General features: G+C 42.1%; 1 protein-coding gene across 2 annotated transcripts; it reads right to left on the bottom strand.

Annotated features, from left to right (window-relative positions):
* Positions 1 to 35: 35 nt before the first annotated feature.
* LOC103257846 (caspase-3) lies at positions 36 to 13,413 on the bottom strand. 2 transcript variants are annotated; one of them, XM_008055549.1, is made up of 7 exons: positions 13,391 to 13,413; positions 8,223 to 8,290; positions 6,374 to 6,498; positions 3,268 to 3,396; positions 2,522 to 2,697; positions 1,824 to 1,944; positions 36 to 266 (listed from the first exon to the last, which is right to left on the bottom strand). In XM_008055549.1, exons 2-7 carry the CDS (start codon positions 8,273 to 8,275, stop codon positions 37 to 39), a joined length of 834 nt encoding a protein of 277 aa, XP_008053740.1. In that variant the 5' UTR covers positions 8,276 to 8,290; positions 13,391 to 13,413; the 3' UTR covers position 36. The 2 variants fall into 2 exon arrangements, with proteins under 2 accessions (XP_008053740.1, XP_008053738.1); XM_008055547.2 differs by lacking the exon at positions 13,391 to 13,413 and adding an exon at positions 8,969 to 9,232.
* Between the last annotated feature and the right edge of the window lie 6,472 nt (positions 13,414 to 19,885).

Below are 19,885 nucleotides of genomic sequence, written 5' to 3'. Positions count from 1 at the left end.
ATAAACTAAAAAAACCCCAAACAACCAATCAATTCTTTAGTGATAAAAATATAGCTCTTTCGTGAGCATGGACACAATACAAGGAATCTGTTTCTTTGCATGAAAAGTAATGTCAAAAGAAAAGGACTCAAACTCTGTTGCCACCATTCGGTTAACCCGGGTAAGAATGTGCATGAACTCCAGCTTGTTAGCGTACTGTTTCAGCATGGTACACAGCGACTGGATGAACCAGGACCCATCTTTTGAATTTCGCCAGGAATAGTAACCTACAAGGCAAAATATGACCAAAATACCATAAGTATCCGATTTTACCTGACTCTATATGTTATTACATAACCATAAAGGTGAACTCAGGATATACCCTCGCAGGTCTTATTAGCCATAAAAAGAAAAATAAATGCATCTCTAAAATAGACATAAAGCTGGGCATGGTGGCTCACACTTATAATCCCAGCACTTTGGGAGGCTGAGGCAGGAGGATCACTTGAGTCCAGGAATTCGAGACCAAGCCTGAGAAACATAGCAAGACCCTATCTCTACAAAAATCTTTAAAAAAAAATTAGCCAGGTGTGGTGGCATGTGCCTGTAGTCCCCGCTATTCAGAAGGCTGAGATAGTAAGATTTCTTGAACCCAGGGAGTTCAAGGCTGCAGTGAGTGATGATTGTACCACCATACTCCAGCCCAGGTGACCGAGCAAGACTCTGTCTCTAAAAAAAAATAAATAAATAAAAAAAAAAATAGGCATATGAAAAGACAAATGACACCTTGGATTTCAGAAGAAATGCTGCTAGAGGGAAAAAAATTGCATGCTGTGCACATGACTCCCCACCACACCTCCTTTAGGAAGGGGCGAGAACTGTGGGCTAACTTCAGCACTGAATTATTCCCAGTTTCACTCGCTGGGCTCCCTTCCGATAGGCAAGATTGGCAAACATGTGGAAGATAAGAAAATGCAAAGGCAAAGATAAAATGAGAAGGATCATTATCAGAAGCATGGTGTTTCAATTGGATTTTATCTTATTTTAATATTGGCTTTGTCAAGAAATAAATTGCTTTCAGTATCCTTAGTGTATCCATAGGGCATCTGAAGAAAGTATAGTAAACACATTATAGATATTCAAGAACTCCAAAAGGGAAAACTGTGTATTTATTTTACTTTCTTCCAGACTGACTGTTAGACCCATTGCTTGTAACTTAGAAGTACTTTGCCTGAAAAGATGCCTGGAAGATAAGGAAAACACACTGAGCATCTTTAAAGCATGTAACACTGTTTAAAAATACATTTAAAGTTTCCAAACGCTTTGATGTGCTGAGTCAGTTGTACAAGGAAATAGTCACATGACCAGTAAATATCTACTTATATGATGATATGTAGCACAACCGCAAAAAAAAAATGGAGGCTGAGAGCATTCATATATCAAGTTTCGCCATCTTTATTTTTTCCCACCCCACTTCTATCCTCTCTTATACCAGTCATGTTCGTCTCTCTGATTTCCTGTCTTCCAAAGAGCTCCTGAAAAACATCCCTCTTTTCTGCTTTAAGAAGTGGGCGAGGCTCTAGCTGGGCCTCTGTTGTCAGGTGATATGTTACCTGGTGTTAAGTTCACAAATGACATTGTGTTCATTTACTCTCCTGTATATGCAGATTTTCTAAAGACAACTTTTGAGGCTTCTCTGTGACTAGAGAAGTTAAGTTATTCCTTAGGTACATCAAAATCTTGATAGTCTCTGGAACACACTCTTCATTATTTAATTCTATAATCAGTCACAGTGTAATTCACTTAAAATCTACATATAACATTCATTATGTGTAACTTCTTACCAGGTGCTGTGGAGTACGCATACAAGAAGTCGGCCTCCACTGGAATTTTCTGACATGCCATATCATCATCAATACCGCTGTCGGTCTCAATGCCACAGTCCAGTTCTGTACCACGGCAGGCCTGGATGTTAGAAAGTAAACTGTTCGTGTGTGTACATATAACTTATTTCTAAGAAATAGAAAGGCTGGCCAGGCTTGGTGGCTCAGCCTGTAATCCCAGCACTTCAGGAGGCCGAGGTGAGTGGATTGCCTGACCCTGAGGGTTCGGGTCCCACCAGGGCAACTTGGCGAGACCTCGTCTCTACAATAAATAAAAAAAAATTTAGCTGGGTGTGGTAGCACGCGTCTGTAGTTTCAGCTACTTGGAAGGCTGAGGCAGAAGGATTGCTGGAGCATGAGGGAGCGTGCCATTGTACTCCAGTCTGGGCGACACGGTAGAACTCCAACTCAAAAAAATTAAAAAAAAAAATAAAAGAGAAATAGAAAGGTTGTGAAAAATAAATGTTAATTACGTTGAGTCTTTTTTATGTAAGTCTAAAATTAAAATTTACTCCATATCTTCTAAGTGGTGGTTCAAATGAATAAAAAAGAAACAACAGTTCACTAGCCTCAGGAAAAAAGTACGTCCTCTGGATAATCTACAACTGAGTAAATTAATCCCTGATTAATCCTCAAAAACCAAATTACTCACTTATTACCTGAATAATGAAAAGTTTGGGTTTTCCAGTTAGACTTCTACAGTAATCCCCTCTGAAAAAACTTGTTATTTTTTTCAAGTCAAGAGGTCCATTTGTTCCAAAAATTACTCCTTCTTCACCATGGCTCAGAAGCACGCAAACAAAACTGCTCCTTTTGCTGTGATCTTCTTTAGAAACTGGAAAGACATTGACAAATAAGAGAAAAAAATCCCACAACTTTATTCAACAATCTCAGATAAATTGTGTGGGAATAAGATGAAGAAAATGAGACTAGAACCAAGAGATCAACTAAACCCAGCCTGGGACAGGGCAACGTATCTCAAACCACCTTAGGGAGCTGGCATAAATAACTTTAACTTTTTACTAAAATACGTAAGGTTAGGATTATGTATAGTATGATTTCACAATCCTCATTCTGTATTATATATATAATCATAGCTAGACGATAATATAAAATCGAACAATGAAGATCATCCTTTTAATTATCTTTTTTCCTCCTTCTGGAATCATTTTCCTTTTTTGTTCCTTTTAATTTTTTTATTTTAACGATGTGGGGTCCAATTCAGGGTTAGGTACGCAAATGTTCGTTATGCAGGCGCCCTTGTTGAGGAGGTGTGCCCCGCTTCCCAGGCAGATCCCCACTACTGCCAATCCCGCCTCCCCACCCCCTCCCGGCAGTTTCCCGCTACTGCCCATCCTTTTCTAACGGTATTATGATCACTGTTCGTCTTTTAATTATTTCTTACCATTGTACATTACTTCCATAATTTCTTCACGTGTCAAATCATTTTTATTCCTGACTTCGTATTTCAAGTTCATGAATGTTTCCCTGAGGTTTGCTGCATCTACATCTGTACCAGAGCGAGCCGCCATTCCTTGGAACAGAAAGAATCACCTTCAGTTGCATTTTTTAAAAAAGAATAACTGCCTTGAAATAAAATGAATGACACAATTCACAAAATCTACGATAAATTCCTTCTTTTAAGTGGTGAGAGAATTCTACTTATTTTGATCATGGTGACACAAAATCTCTCATTTTTTAGTTTATAAGATACTTCATAATATAAACTTATCAGAGTTCAAACCACAGGGATATCTTTCATAGCTGTTTAGAGAGTGAAAAACAGAAACAACTTAAAAGTCTAACAATAGGAGTCTGGTTAAACATATATTATGATTCATTTACATAATAGGATACTGTGTTGCCATTTTTGAAGATAACGTTTTGCTATGGAAAAATGGTCACGGCTTTACAAAAAGACTGGAAAACAACATGAGCCTATTTTTGTTAAGAAATGATATATATATATATGCTGTATGTATAATTCACGCAGACATCTCACACATTCAGAGGAACTATATTTCTTTGATTCTAACTTCCCAACAATTTTAAGATAGCATCATACATTTTCAAACAGTACTGCTCGTGAGGCATTCTGCCTGGGTAATCTCCTTCAATCCTTCCAACCACCATGAGAGAGTCATTATTACAGTTTCATCCCCAAGGAAGTGGGACACGTGGCAGCTAAGCTACTGATCCACTGTGATGAAGTCAGGACTCAGTCTGTGGCCGGGGCTCCAGGGCTTGCCACCACTCCTTGACGGCGCCTTGCACACGAATTAGATTGACTGTATGATGCACTCAGATTCCAAAAATGTTAAAATGTGGGGCAGAAACGCACTTGAGAACCGAGTCAATTTCATGTGTATGAATGTATGATGACTGAGCGCAAAAAGCCTAAATGGAGCTCCAACATATTGTTATTATATCTGGTGGTGCGATTATGGGAGGCTTTTGGCTTTTTTCTTTATGCTGATCTATGACTTCTAAAATTTCTGTCATGGGCATATATGGCTTTGCATAAAATTAAGCTCATCCAGGCTTTGCCATGGAAAGGCTGAGGAAGCTCACAGCCGCGGGACCAGGCGACTCTGTCTGTGCTGCTGTGTGGGCTGCTTGCCAGACACGGCCTGCTGGAGGCCCTGTGAGAGCCTGACCTTCACACTGCAAACGAGGAAAGGAACTCACCGGAAAGGAACCTGCTGTTGTAAATGAGTGAGGGGACAGAGTGATGTGAAATGACGTGAATGACATGCTGGGTCTTTATAATATTTTATTTATTGTATTTTATTTTTTTGAGTTGGAGTCTCACTCTGTCACCCAGGCTGGAGTGCAGTGGCATGCTCATGGCCACCGCAGCCTCGACCTGCTGGGCTCCGGCGATCCTTCCGCCTCAGCCTTCCGCGTAGCCGGAATTACAGGCGCGTGCTACCACGCCAGGCTGATTTTTGATTTATTGTGGAGATGAGGTCTCACCAAGTTGCCCAGGCGGGTCTTGAACTCCTGGACTCAGGCAATTCTCTTGCCCTGGTCTCCCAAAGTGCTGGGATTACAGGCTTGAGCCACCATGCCCGGCCTCATACTGGTTGTTTTTGAAAGAATGAGTTCAACAGTGAAAATAGTACAGAGGGCATGATAACTAGCAATGTTGTGAGTATTTAGAAGTAAATTTTAAAAATTTCACCAAGCAAAGAAACAAGGTATTTTGTTTCGTCTTTAACAGTTGAAAGTGGTATCTCAATTTACAGCCAAAAGTAATAAAAATGGTGCAATTTAGGGACTCATTTCCAACTCTTCTCTCCTCACTCCTTGGAACTAATCTAACACCAAATCCAGCTTATCTTTCCAGTGTGATCTGGCTTCCTTCCATTCCTTTTATTACCTACTCTGGTAGACAGTATCCTAAATTAGATCCATTGCATCTAGCTTCTCTAATTAATTCTAATATGATTAATATACCAATTCAGATAATATCACAGTATCAATTTAACGATGAAAATAGGGAAACAGTCATAATGTTCATTCATAGGGTAAATTATGCAAATTAAGTGAATGGTATATTTAGGGGATGCAGTATTATATGATCATTATAACAGATATGAAAATAATGCAGCAAAACAAACAAAAAAATGCTATTACAATAAGGAACAAGCCGGATACAATATTGCCCACATGTCCCCGAGTGTTAGATTCAAACTCTACACAGCACAGAGACTGACAAGGGGATCTGGTGGTCAGACCAGGCGAATGTGAACAGCAGTTTCACTGGTAGAGTCAGAAAACAGGAAAAGATAGACTCAAGAAATGGGAAGAAGTAGAGATGGCTAGCTCAACTACATGTATTCCAAATTTAGGGAAGAAGGGAAGGAGAGAAATACAGTGGAACTAAGAGGAATCAGAGTAAAATAAGTCTTTCCTTAAGATACGTGTCTTGTCAGCTTTGTAGGGTAAGAGGAAAAAGTGACAGGGAAATGAAGACCCAGGAAGCAAAGCAGAACAGAGGCCTGAGGAGGAGTCCGGGCTCTGGAGCTGGGCAACCCAGCCCCAGCCCCCCACCCTGCCACTAGATGGCCTGTGTGACTGTGCGAGGCTTCTGACCTTTCAGAATCTAACAGAAGGTGTTAGATTCTCGGGGTGCTAGAAAAAGTGAGACAATACCTGTGATGCGCTTTTCTGGAAGGGAAAACTACTCCTACTCACTATTGGTTGAGAACCTTCCATTGGGATAAAGAGGGAGCCGGAGGATTGAGGAGCATGGGTTTCAGAGAAGCCAGGGCAGAAGCAGCCGTGTGGACAGACAGGAGGCCAGAGGGTGGAAGATGGAGATCGGAAGCTGGGAAGGTTCAGAGCTCGTGTGTGGTAGGACCTGTGGAGTCCTGTCCTGTCTCACCTCATGGCTAGACTGTGTCAAAGCTTATTGGCTAATCACACCTCAATGCTCCTTTTATATTATTATAAACGAAAATGGCACAGATACTTGCAAAGGATTAAAAATTATGGAAGATACTTACCAGTGCTTTTATGAAAGTTCTTATTATTAATGATTATACATAAACCCATTTCAGGATAATCCATTTTGTAGCTATTGTCCAAGGATATTCCAGTATCCATTGATTTACTTCCATGTATGATCTTTCTGTTTGGACACCAAACAATACTTGACAAAGGTAGAAACGACCAAGCCTTCCGTTTACATTAATGCAACTTCTACAGTTCATAAGAAGAGTTAACAGTTGGTGAATATTATGTACCGACTTTCTGTTACAGGCCTGTCCTCATTTAAATTTCACACCAACACATTTTATAGATGAGGAAATGATTGGCCATGAGGCTAAGTAATATGCTGAAGGTTATGCAAATATTGTGTCAGCAACCAAGGAAAAAGAAAGTATGTTGGACTTTAGGCTTTTTTTTGAGTTGGAGCCTCACCTGTCACCCAGACTGAAGTGTAGTGGCCAATCCCGGCCACCGCAGCCTCGACCTGCTGGGCTCCGGTGATCCTTCCGCCTCAGCCTTCCAAGTAGCTGGAACTACGGGCGCGTGCTACCAGGCCCGGTTAATTTTTGATTTATTGTAGAGATGAGGTCTTGCCAAGTTGCCCAGGCGGGTCTAGAACCCGTGGGCTCAGGCAATCCACTCACCTCGGCCTCCCAGATTGCTGGGATTACAGGCTGCGCCACCGAGCCCAGTCAGACTTTAGGCTTTTAACTTCTATGTTTTCTATTTTACATTTTAGTAAAATTTATTTTTTCTAAAAAATAATCATTATTTTAGAAACAGGGAGAGTGTTGACCAGGCTGGAGTGCAATGGCACAATCACAGCTCACTGCAGCCTTAACTCCTGGGCCAAGGGAGTTAGCCTCCCGAATAGCAGCGACTAAAGGTGCGCATCACCATGTCCGGCCAATTAAAACATTTTTTTTGTTGAGATGGGGTCTTGCTGATCTTGCCCAGGCTCATCTCAAACTCTTAGCCTCAAGTGATCCTCCTGTCTTGGCTTCCTAAAGTGCTGGATTACAGGTGTGAGCCACCCTGCCTGGGCTAAAAGGATTTAAATAACAACAAAAACCCTTAAAAATAGGATTGCATTTCAGAAGTTTAATTTCCAGAAGAATTCCTTTGTTAGACATTGCAAAATCTTTATTGGTAACTTGTTAATAGTATGGCTGTAAAATTACTGTTAAGTAAGAAAATTAGTTTGTAGCTCCCAGGGTGGTCCAGAATAATACTGGGTTTTAGAAATAAACTTTTAGAATTAAAAGTACCATAAAAGATCCCAGATGAATAATGACAAGCATGAATTAACTGAGTGTTTGAGTTCTATTTCTTTCCTTTGTCCATATGCTAGTTATTGGAAGCATTAATTAGAATACTACAAAAAGACAAGAAAAAAAGCAAAGAGTAAAATATAATCCATAACTAGGCCATTCTTCCCTGGACTGAAAACTGGCATTGAATTCTAGTCTTAAAAACTCATACAGAGGTCAAAAACTCCCCCCAGATTCAACTTTCTAATCCTACAGTGATTTGGAGGACACACAGAGCACCCGGGCCCATGAGGTCTGCCTCTGTGGGGGCGTCCTTCTGGGTCCAGGCCTAGGTTGCTGACAGGCGCCAGGGGCTGTCCGAGGTTTTGTCCTTTGTCATCCCCACAGTTCTGAGTTTTATGACCTCCCTTTATAAGATGAGGTTCATAGAGGGAAAGCTGACGTATGCAAAGCCACCCGGCTGTCTGAGGTCGGACGCCGGGTTGGTCTCTGATCTAAAAGCCTGTCTTCTTCCTTCTTTCCCCCTCTAATCTTGCGGTGTTACACACACCCATCTTTCTCTGATGACACAGGATTCCACTTCCATACTCACGTTTCTGAATTTTTAATGGATTTTGAATCCACTGAACTTTCAGTATTCTCCATGGATACTCTTATTATCTAGAATACAAAGAAAACAAAAGTTAATAAAAAATCAGTCATAAAAACACGGCATTGTGTGATCCCAGTGCATCTTTCTCCAAATTAATGCCCCAGTTTCACCTCTACTGCCAAAGAACTGGAAAAGTGAGTCCGACCTGGAGGCAGTGATTCTTTGCAATAGTACACACAATTTCGACCTCCCTTTAATTGAGCTATAAATGACATAGAGTGAATGGCATAAAATACCCAGATAAGAAATGTGTAGCTTAATGCATTTTTATATTTGTATACCCTCACCAGATCAAGGCAGAGATGATAGTTTGTTTCCTTCACAAGACAAAGGTCATTTACAGAAACTCCAGCTCAACACAGTTAAAACAAGAATCAAATACTTCCCACCACAACGGTATGACACCCATAATGCAATTCTGCAACGCTTAGATTCCCAAGAGATATAGTACCAGGAAGTTCCAAACTCCATTTCATCTTTATTCATAAACTGGGTTTGGAATCCCAACTGCTCATTTAGAGGAGTGGCATGGCCTAGCAAACCTAGAAGTGAAAACTAAAGTTTCTGCTTTTACTCTTCCACCAGACAATTATATCACATCTCACACAGCGAGTCAGTCCTTAAATCAAGGTAATTAACACTTATTGAGCACTTCGCACATACCAGGCATGTTGCTAGGCACTCACCCTTAATCTTCCCGACAATTCTAAAAGTCGGGAAATCAACTTCTAGTGATTAACTGACTTTGTCAACAAGCTACGTGACAGGCCGTTTGCTTCCCACTTTGCTATGCTGCCTCTGAAGATACCAGCTCCTTAATATTTGTTTTCTGGAGTTCTATCAGGTGTACTCTGACTTTCCAGAAGCAAACATATGTCCCTTGGTAATCCACCTCCCTAAATAAGAGAGAAAAACAAGAACAAAAACTCTTGAACGATCTTCTCCAGACTCTAGGAGTCCTGGTTATGTCAAAAATTCCAATCAAAATACAACTTTAACCTCATTCCTATGTTAAAATCAGAAATACTAAAAGAAGACACAATCCCACCACAGGACTCACTCACCCACAAAACCCTTTCTAGAAAGGCCTCAGCAATCTCCCTTTTTAATTTTAATTTTTAAAATTGTGGTAAAATATACATAAAATTGACCATTGTAATCATGTTTAAGTGCCCAGTTCAGTGGCACTGAGTACAGCCACACTGTTCTTGTGATGCATCCCCAGTACTTTCTGTCTTCCCAAATTGAAACTCCATACAAAGGACCCCTCTTTAAGGTCTCTTGGAAAACATAATGTCTTCCCTTCCCTAAAGCTAAGCTTCTTCCTCCCCTCACTCCAAGCTTTGTATGCACCTGTGGTGGGGAAGGGTGCAGGATACAGGAGATCAAGTGCCACCATTTCAACTAAACCACAGGAGAGGGTAACATTTCACCTTCTCCAAAAGCCAGTCCATGTCTTGCATTTCTTTCTTTTTTTTTTTTTTTGAGTTGTAGTCTCACTCTGTCGCCCAGGCTGGAGGGCAGTGGCACGCTCCCGGCCACCACAGCCTCAACCTGTTGGGCTCCGGCGATCCTTCCGCCTCAGCCTTCCAAGTAGCTAGAACTACAGGTGAGCACTACCACGCCCGGCTCATTTTTTGATTTATTGTAGAGATGAGGTCTCGCCAAGTTACCCAGGCGGGTCTCGAACCCGTGGGCTCAGGCAATCCACTCACCTCGGCCTCCCAAAGGCACGGGATTACAGGCGGAGCCACTGAGCCCGGCTCATGTCTTACATTTCTATGAGGGCTCTTTGCCCCCAGTGAATGCCTGCAACCCTAGACAGTATCCAACCCTATACACTATTTTTTCCCTATACATACATATCTATGACAAAGCTTAATTTATAAATTAGGTACAGAAAGAGATTAACAATAACTAATAAGGGTTACTTGAATACAACATGTAATGCATATTATGTATGAGTACATCTGTGCATTGTAACATATTTATTAACAGCAGCAGTCTCTGGGTGATGGGATTGCTAGTTTATTTACTCCTTAACATTCTTCCATAACTTCTAATATTTCTATAACATCCACATTGTTTTTTGTTTCTGAGTCAGGGTCTCACTCTGTCACCCAGACTATGCCACAGCTCACAGCAGCCTCAATGTTTTGGGCTCAGGCGATCCTTCTGCCATAAGTAGCTGGGACTACACGTGCACCACCATGCCTGGTTAATTTTTTGTAGAGATGAGATCTTAGTATGTTGCTTAGGCTGGTCTCAAATTCCTGGGCTCAAGCAATCCTCTCGCCTCAGCCTCTCAAAGTGCTGGGATTACGGGTGTGAGTCACACACCTGGTCAGCTGCATTGTTTTTAAAGTCAGAAAATAGTAGCAAATATTATTTTATAAAGTAACATCAACAAAGGCAGACTGCATCAACCAGGATTGTGCTAACCAATTTCAATGCTCAGCTCCGCTTCAGGAGGGATGATAATCGTGAAATTCTACCATCAAAGCAGCACCTTCCTTGCTTCTACCTCACTCTGTACCATGTTCCAGTCTGCCTGCCTTTCTCTTTTTCTTTCATATGAACAGTAAGCATGTATAGTAAGTCCCCTACATATGAACACATTCTGTTCTGAGAGCACGTTTGTAAGTCCAACTTGTTCATAAGTCCAACAAAGTTAGCCTTGGTACCCAACTAGCACAATCAGCTACACAGTACCAGCTATATCACCATTGCTTTTACGCTTGCTTCTGGTCATCCCACGCTTGAAATAAAGATACTGTACTGCTGTACTCTATACAATACTGTGCATTAAAGTACACAAAAGCACAATACTTGTGGAGGATGCACGCACATGACAATGTACACCAGACATGTAAACTAACTTATGTGATTGGACACTTGAATGCAAGTTGGCATCTTTGAAAGCTTGTAACTTGAAGGTTCATATGAAGAGGACTTATTGAATTAAGTTAAAAAAAAAAACTCTCAAAATTCCTGGAACCATAAATATCATAGAGACCACCTTGCCTCTATCCTATCAATTCAAAGTGAGCCAGCCAGATCCTGAACGTTTACCATAATATGATAAGACAGGGATTGGCAGTAGCCAGAAACTGCCAGGGGAGGTGAAGAGAGGAGGCACATAATATCAACAAGGGCACCGGATCACAAACCAGGTGAAGTGGGGACCAAAGGGAGGCTCAAACTTTACCTGTATGAAGACCACTTATATATCTAATACTGAATTATACCCCACATTTTTAAAATAAAAGAAAAAAAAAGTGGGCCAACCATGGGACAAAAGTAACTCTCCAATCTGTGGTTGAGAAACAAGGCATGGCTTACTTGATTAAGTGAAAGAACAGAACAGAGTGGCTAATGAGTCTGGAAACATAGGTGAATACATCATAAATGATTTATTGATATTGCATTGCAATCCATGAGAAAATAATATCTTTGTTGCAAGACTTTATGGCCAACCTATAGAAATTCAGGAATGAAAACAGTGGAGCATCAAAGATGCTCCTCACCATGTCATCAGGGAAATCCAAATTTAAACAACAAGATACCACTACACACTTAGTAAGATGGCCAAAATCCAGAACACTGTCAACACCAATGCTGGCAAGGTGTGGAGCAAAAGGAATTCTCATTCACTGCTGGTGAAAATATAAAATGGTACAGTCGATCTGGAAGACAATTTGGCAGTTTTTTTTACAAAACTAAATGCATTCTTACCATATGATCCTGCCATATGGTAAATACGTACTCTTTGGTATCTATCCAAAAGAGGTGAAAATTTATGTCCACACAAAAACCTCCACACAGACACTTATAGCAGCATTATTCATAACTGTCAAAATGTAGAAGTAACCAAGATGTTATTCAGTAGGTGAACAAAATAAATAAGCTGTGGTAGCTACATCCAGACAACAGAATATTATTCAGTGCTAAAAATAAATGAGCTACCAAGCCAATGAAAAGACATAGAGGAAACTGAAGTGCACGTTGCTAAGAGAAAGGAGCCAGTCTGAAAAGGCGACATACTGTCTGACTCTAACTATATGATAACCCGGACGAGGCAAAACTATGGAGACAGCAGAAAGCTCAGTGGTTGCCAGGGGTCAGGAGAGAGCACAGAGGATTTTTAGGGCAGTGAAACCACTCTGCGTGATGTTACAATGATAGACATATGTCATCACAAATTTGCTCAAACTCACAGGACATACAGCACCAAGAGTGACCCCTAACCGTGCACTACAGAGTTTGGGTGATAATGATGCATCAGTGGAAGGTTCACCATTTGGAACAAACGCACCATTCTGGTGTAGGATGCTGATAGCGGGAGGCTCTGCACGTGTCCGGGCAGGAGGGACATGGGGTACCTCTGTACCTTCCCCCCAGTTTTGCTTAGAACATAAAACTGCTCCAAAACATACAGTCTAATAATAAAATAGGAAACAAGACTTGATGAAGATCACAATTTCTGAAGGTGAACTGGGGCTCCTGGCAACATCCTTTCCAGCCCCATGGTTTGCCTCCACCTGGCCCTCGAAATGAGTTTGCCAGATGCGGGGTTTGCGGCATCACCCCTGAGTGTCGATCAGTTCCCACCAACAGTGAAGGTCCTAAGATTCTTCTTGAACACTTTTGCAAACAGCTCAGTGACCCTTAGGCTGAAATCCTGACTTTTAATAACCTTTTGTCTATTAGCAGCCATAAAGCTGTGGGATAAAAACATTCTCTCTTTGTAACTGGTAACAGAAACTTTAAATCGTTACCAGCTTTCTAGAGTTTTAGAATTTTTAATTCTTGGTTCAGAACAATATAAGATTTCATCTAAACATCAAGTGACTTAAAAGTCATTTTCCTTCCATGCTTTAAACCAACTTTCTCTAAAAAATTATTAAAAACTAAAAAAACTTCGGACTGGGCATGGTGGCTTATGCTTGCAACCCCAGCACTTTGGGAGGCTGAGGTAAAAGGATCACTTGAGGCCAGAAGTTTGAGACTAGACTGGGAAACAAAGCAAGACTTTGTGTCTGCAAAAATAAATTTTTCTTAAACTAAAAATTATTTTTAAAAAATTAGCCATGGCTGGTGGTGTGTACCTGTTAGCCTAGCTCTTGGGAGGCTGAGGTGAGATGATCGCTTGAGCCCAGGAGGTTGTTGAGGCTCCAGTGAGCTATAATCATGCCACTGCACTCCAACCAGGGTGACAGAGTGAGGCCCTGTCTCTCTAAAAAAAAAAAAAAAAATTTAAAAATTCAGATCGACCAATCTTAATACAAGTAATTATAAGTTGATCACTTCTGATATTAGGCACAAGACAGATAATTTTGTTTCAGTAAGATAGTTGGCGAATGAAAGAAAAAATATGAATTCTTTATTTTTATTTCTTTTGAGCCAGGAGTCTTACTCTGTTGCCCAGGCTGGAGTACAGTGGCACGATTGTGGCTGACTGCAGCCCCAATGTCCTTGGCTCAGGTAATCCTTCTACTTCAGCTTCCCGAGTAGGGGGACTACAGGCGTGCCAACCACGCCCAGCAAATTTTTTGTAGAGATGAGGTCTTGATTTGCTGCCTAGGCTGGTCTCAAACTCCTGGGCTCAAGTGATCCTGCCACTTCATCCTCCCAAAGTGCTGCATGTGAGCCACTGTGCCAGGCCAAAACATGAATTATTTATTTAAAATCGTGTCTTACTATTTGATAAGAATTTCTCATGAATAAATACTATAACGTATTTTGTTTCTTTCATTATGAGTATCTGAACAATATATATCACCACAGTGATCAGTGAGTCTTGCTATATATACGACTAACAATTTATATAATGGTAAATCAAGCCCTGACAGCATTAGACATGTGCACATTTGTTTTCTTCTTGTTATCTGCTTTTTCCACATGAAAGCACCACACGCACCCTTGGGAACAAAGCTTCAGCTCCTGCAGCCTTGATGAAGTGTCACGCTTAGCATGACCTCACCTCCATTAGCTAATGCCCAGTGGAGGTGATTATTCCTGGGATGGTGAGCTCATCCTAGGAGAATAAAAAATGATATCCTAAGGGAAATATTTACTGCCCTAAATGATATCAGTTTAGGTTCTTAGAACACTTTCATTCACGAAACATAAATAGGGCAAACAATGAGGACTTAAGAACTTCATTCTGGCACAGTAAGGGACTTAACACGACTTGTTTCGTACTGTGCTGATGTGTGTAACCCTTTGCATTCATGATGCCAGTAAAAAGAAAGCCAATTTCTGAACATCCATGACGTACGGTAGACGGCAGCCTGGAACTCGGGCCTCAGAATCGCTCCTACAGTTCCAGGAAACTTCAGCTCTTGCCACCAACCCGGCCACAGTCAGGTCTCCAAAGTTACAAAATGTTGCCAGCATAAATTTACTGAAGGTCTAAAAAAAATACTTAGACATTTCAAGTTGTGCTTCCCTAGAGAAAAGCAGAAATGTTTTCCCTGCTTGCATGGCAGCTAATCAATTACTCATTGCAATGATGAAGTAAAGCAGAATGAATCATCCATAGAATTAAGGCAGATAAATAAAAACTTCTAGAATTAAAATTCCTACACTAAGCTACTGAGTCCAGCAGTTGAAACACGGAAGCCACTGTCATTAGAGTAAATAGTTGGAAAGTGTGGCTGTGGTAGAGAATGAGTCAAGTCAGTTCTAGAGATTTTTTATCTGTTTTTGAGTCGGAGTCTCACCCTGTCGCCCAGGCTGGAGGGCAGTGGCCGCTCCCGGCCACCACAGTCTTGCCCTGCTGGGCTCCGGTGATCCTTCCGCCTCAGCCTTCCAAGGAGCTGGAACTACAGGTGTGCGCTACCACACCCGGCTGATTTTTTATTTTCTTGTAAAGATGAGGTCTCACCAAGTTGGCCAGGTGGGTCCTGAACCCGTGGGCTCAGGCAATCACTCACCTCAGCCTCCCAAAGCGCTGGGATTACAGGCTAAGCCACCGAGCCCGGTTTAGAGATTCTTAATCAGCTAATCTGTTACCCATCATGAAACTGTTCTTGGTGACTTTCCTACAGGGAAACTCTGAGGTAAGGTATAAAAACTGGGTTCTGCCCTAAGGGTTTTAAATTCTCAAAGGGAGACCTAAGGATCAACACTATGCATTTCTGAATCATCTCCATGAATATGAATGCTTAAAAAAATTATAGAGATTGATCAAAACAGCAGCCAAAGAAAAGAAACTATGCCATTTGTGACTTTTTAGATTTTTTTTAACTCTTTGTAGAGATGAGGTCTTGCTATATTACCCAGGCTGGTCTTGAATTTCTGAGGCATGCCTCAGACTCCCAGAGCACTGGGATTACAGGCATGAGTTCACTGCATCTGGCCCCGTATGCGATGCAAGTGTTGTTTGTTATATGATTACAGTTCCTCTTACTGCCAGTTCATGTAGGCTAGACCCTGAGCTAAAAGTTACATATGTATTTCCAGTTGGTCCTCCCAACAGCACTCTGAGGTACAATCCCATGGTATAGTTCAGCTGTCTGCGGCTTAGAGAAATTAAGGAACTTTTAAGTGGCAGAGCCAGGATTCAAACCAGGATCTGTCTGACTCAAGAGGGCAGGCTCCCACTATTCCATAGACTGCTTAGTACCATATAGAAGCAATAATACTTAATTCTGAAAAAGGAAACAAAATAAGAATCTCTAATTAAGATGAGACAAAGAGTAGAAATAACATGATAAAAACTGACTGCAGAGATATCAAAATAACATGGTACACTTAATTCTAATGAATAAGGAAACAGCAATAACGATTATGGCATTTCTGATGACACGGATAATTTACTTCTGAAAGTAAAATAACCAGGTTGGGCATGGTGACTCACACCTATAATCTCAGCACTTTGTGGAAGGATTGCTTGAGGCCAGGAATTCAAGGCCAACCTGGGCAACATGGCAAGAGCCCATATCTATAAAAAAAAAAAAAATGAAATAAAAAATGAAATTAGGCTGGGCTCAGTGGCTCAGCCTATAATCCCAGCACTTTGGGAGGCTGAGGCAAGTGGATTGCCTGAGTTCGCAGGTTCGAGATCAGTCTGGGCAACTTGGCGAGACCTCGTCTCTACAATAAATAAAAAGTTAGCCTGGCATGGTAGCACACGCCTGTAGTTCCGGCTATTTTGAAGGCTGAGGTGGAAGAATCACTGGAGCCCAGCAGGTTGATACTGGGGTGGCCGTGAGTGTGACACTGCATTTCAGCCTGAGTAACAGAGTGAGACTCCAACTCAAAAAAAAAAAATTAAATTAAAAACAAAATTAGCTGGGCTCGGTGGCTCAGCCTGTAATCCCGCACCTTTGGGAGGCTGAGGTGAGTGGATTGCCTGAACCTGCGGGTTCGACACCCGCCTGGGCAACTTGGCGAGACCTCATCTCCACAATAAATCAAAAATTAGCCAGGCGTGGTAGCGCACGCCTGTAGTTCCAGCTATTGGAAGGCTGAGGTGAAGGATTGCCGGAGCCCAGCAGGTCGAGGCTGCGGTGGCCGGGAGCGGCCACTGCACTCCAGTCTGGGCGACAGAGTGAGACACCAACTCAAAAAAAACCAAAAAAACAAAAAACAAAACAAAATTAAAATAACCAGTTTCATGGTTAGGATTCAGTACAAGTCATTAAGACACATTTTCTATATCTCTATTTGCCTCCAAAGGAAAAGTAATGCCTTTCCAGTATGACTTCTAGGGAGATTACACTTGTCAAACAATTTGAAAAATATCAGTTATTATATATTACCTATCAGAGAGGACAAAGTCTCAAAAGAAGTCACATTTCCAGATTTAGTAAATGAAACAGAAAGAATGTACATCTCACAACAGGTTGGACTAGAAAAGACTTCAGGTATAATGCAGAGGTTTTATCAGAATCTTTTCATGGCTTGGTGTGGTGGGATTCCAGGAGTTCGAGACCAGCCTGGGCAACATAGTGGGACCCTGTCTCTACAAAAAATTTAAGTCATGGTGTTGTGTACCTATAGTCCCAGCTATAGGGGAGGCTGAGGAAAAAAAATCCCTTGAGCCCAAGAGTTTAAGACTTCAGTGAACTATGATCACACCACTGTACTCCAGCCAGGTGACAGAGCAAGACCCTGTCTCAAAACAAACAAACAAACAAACAAAAAAACCCTTTCCTCTCTGGTTTTTGAACTTATTTAGGACATAAAGACATACCAAACTGGCCTGAGCCTGGTGAAGTTAATCTTTTAACATTTATTATTGAATTAAGGTGAAAACATGCAAACAGGAAAGTAAAATAAAAATACAGAACAAACTAAAATAAGTTTGGTTGTACCATATGAACAAATAAACTATCCTTTCCTTTCTCCAGCATGGGTCACATGACCTGAAAGATAGTCTAGAGCACTCCCCACTACTAAAAGCCTGGGTTTACACCAGAAGTCAGAAAGGACACAGTACTTAATGTGCAAGGAGTTCTGTCTCACCCTCTCCCAAATGAAGTCCCAGGATTGTACTTTTGGAGGAACAAAAGGAGGTAATAGGAAAGCCCTTGCAGACCTAAATATTCTGTATGAAATAAGTAGAGGGCAACCTCCTCGGGTCCCCTCCCACTGTGGGAGCTTTTCTGTACTCTTAATAAACTGTTTTCTAAAAAAAAAAAAAAAAGAAATAAGTATAGAATGGGGGATCTTGGATGCCTTTTATACAAATTACATACATCCTATATATGTCTCGTCACTCTCACTGAGAACCACTGCTTTCCAGAATCATATTCAGGTTGAAAACTCCTTAAAGAAATCCTGCCTGCAAAAGATATGAAACTGCCAAAGTTAAAGTCAGTAGTATTTATTTATTTGATATTCATACCATAATAACTCACTGTACACCAACTGTGTACAGAGGATTCTATCAGACCCTGAGTGTATGAAGCAATGGAAGAGACAAAGACGCATCATGCAGAAGCTCTACAGGCATTATGTGAAGGCAAAAACAAAACATGCAGAGAAATAACTAATATGAAATAAATCTAAGCATTCCCGTATCTTTGAAGGCCCAAGCACCAATGCTTCCTACCTTTGGGGCAGAGCTTCCAAAACTACCTCCCAAAAAGCACCGGAATCCATGTGATGTCATTCATGAAGATAAAGATTGCTTTGTAACATTCAAAGGAGACTGTGTTAAGTTAGATTTGAAAGCAGTAAAGCAGCGGTTGTAAGTGCCTGTATCAGATAAGATGCCACTCTCCAAATAGCAGGAGGCAAGGCCTTTATGACTTACCTAGGTGCAATGTTTAATTTCTTTTACTTTGAACAGGTTTTATCGCCCCACTCTAATAAACTGTTCATCTAGCCATTAAAATACATTTTCACTTTCAAATGTCTTGCAAAAGAGCAAAGCACAATCAAAGCTCAAACATCAGGTTGTGATAGGGTTGACTTAAGCTTTGCATTTCATTTTTAGAGATCACGGAACCACAGCACAGAGTGTCGAGCACACAGTCACAGGCTGCCCTAATGCCCTGCTTAGCACCTCCGAATGCTCTCCTGCATGTTCACAGGCTACAGTGACTCCAAATTCCACCTCTACCATTCTGTTCTAATCCACATTTTCATTATAATGTGCTAAATCATCCTAAAACAGATCTACTTTTTCTAGACAGGGTATATTAATAATTTCTCAAAAGCTTGATAGTGTAGTCAAAACACATGGATGGGCATTCCCTTGTGCCAGGCTCCGGATGTGGGAAAAGTCAACGAGGAGCAAGCACCGTGATAAGACAACCAACTCAGTTCCTCATGGAGTCTTCTTAAAGTCTCGCAGGGACCACAGTAGTTAAGACTCTGCAAAGTATGCGGCACGTCCCTCTTAGGAAATGCTGCATGCAAAAGAAGCACATAATAGGAGGCTTAACCTGAACTGTTTGAGAACAGAAATAGAAGCTGAAGCTCCGACTTCCCAGCAAACGTGAGAGGCAGGGGGGAGAAAGGGAATGCAAAGGTGTTCCTGGCAGGGAAAGCGGGCTGGGCGGAAAGGGAAAAGGAAAGCGAAGACAGGGAGGGTACTCAGGACCCAGCCTGTGCTGGCTTGGTGAACCCCGTTAAGGGCTGGACTCACCTAAGGGCAAAGGACCAGCTTTCCAGATTTCCATTTTGTAAAGATCCCTCTGCCTGTGCTGAGAAAGGGGGCTGGAGAGGAGAGGAGAGGGTGGAAGCGGGGAGCTTAGGAAGGGGGCTGCTGTGGTCATGGGGCTGAGGACAGAGAGGGTGGACAGGCCTGGCAGACGGCCAGGAGGTGAGCAAGGCGTGGCGACTCACGGGAAAGAGTGGGGTGGGCCAGCGGGAGCGGGAGGGTTCCTGGTTTCCCGCGTGGTGCCACGGACTGGGAACGGGGGCCAGAGGCGGCTGCCCGAGTGAGGCTGGAGGGCAGGCCCGCGGAGAACGGGGGGGGACAGGCGCTAACGCCACGCGGCCCGGGGCTGCCAGGCGGCGCGGCCGCCGCGTCGGCTGCCCGGACTCACGGCGGGAGCCGGACGCTCGAAACGAGCCCTCCGGAGAAGCGAGGCCCCCGCCCGCCCGAGGACGTCCAGGCCCCAGACACGGGGCCGCGGGGCCAA

The sequence above is a fragment of the Carlito syrichta genome, unplaced genomic scaffold (genome assembly GCF_000164805.1).
Source record: "Carlito syrichta isolate Samal-C Ts95f unplaced genomic scaffold, Tarsius_syrichta-2.0.1 Scaffold301879, whole genome shotgun sequence".
NCBI lineage: Eukaryota > Metazoa > Chordata > Mammalia > Primates > Tarsiidae > Carlito > Carlito syrichta.
Note: the sequence above shows the minus strand (reverse complement) of the source record. Positions and strands in the feature narration are given on the sequence as shown.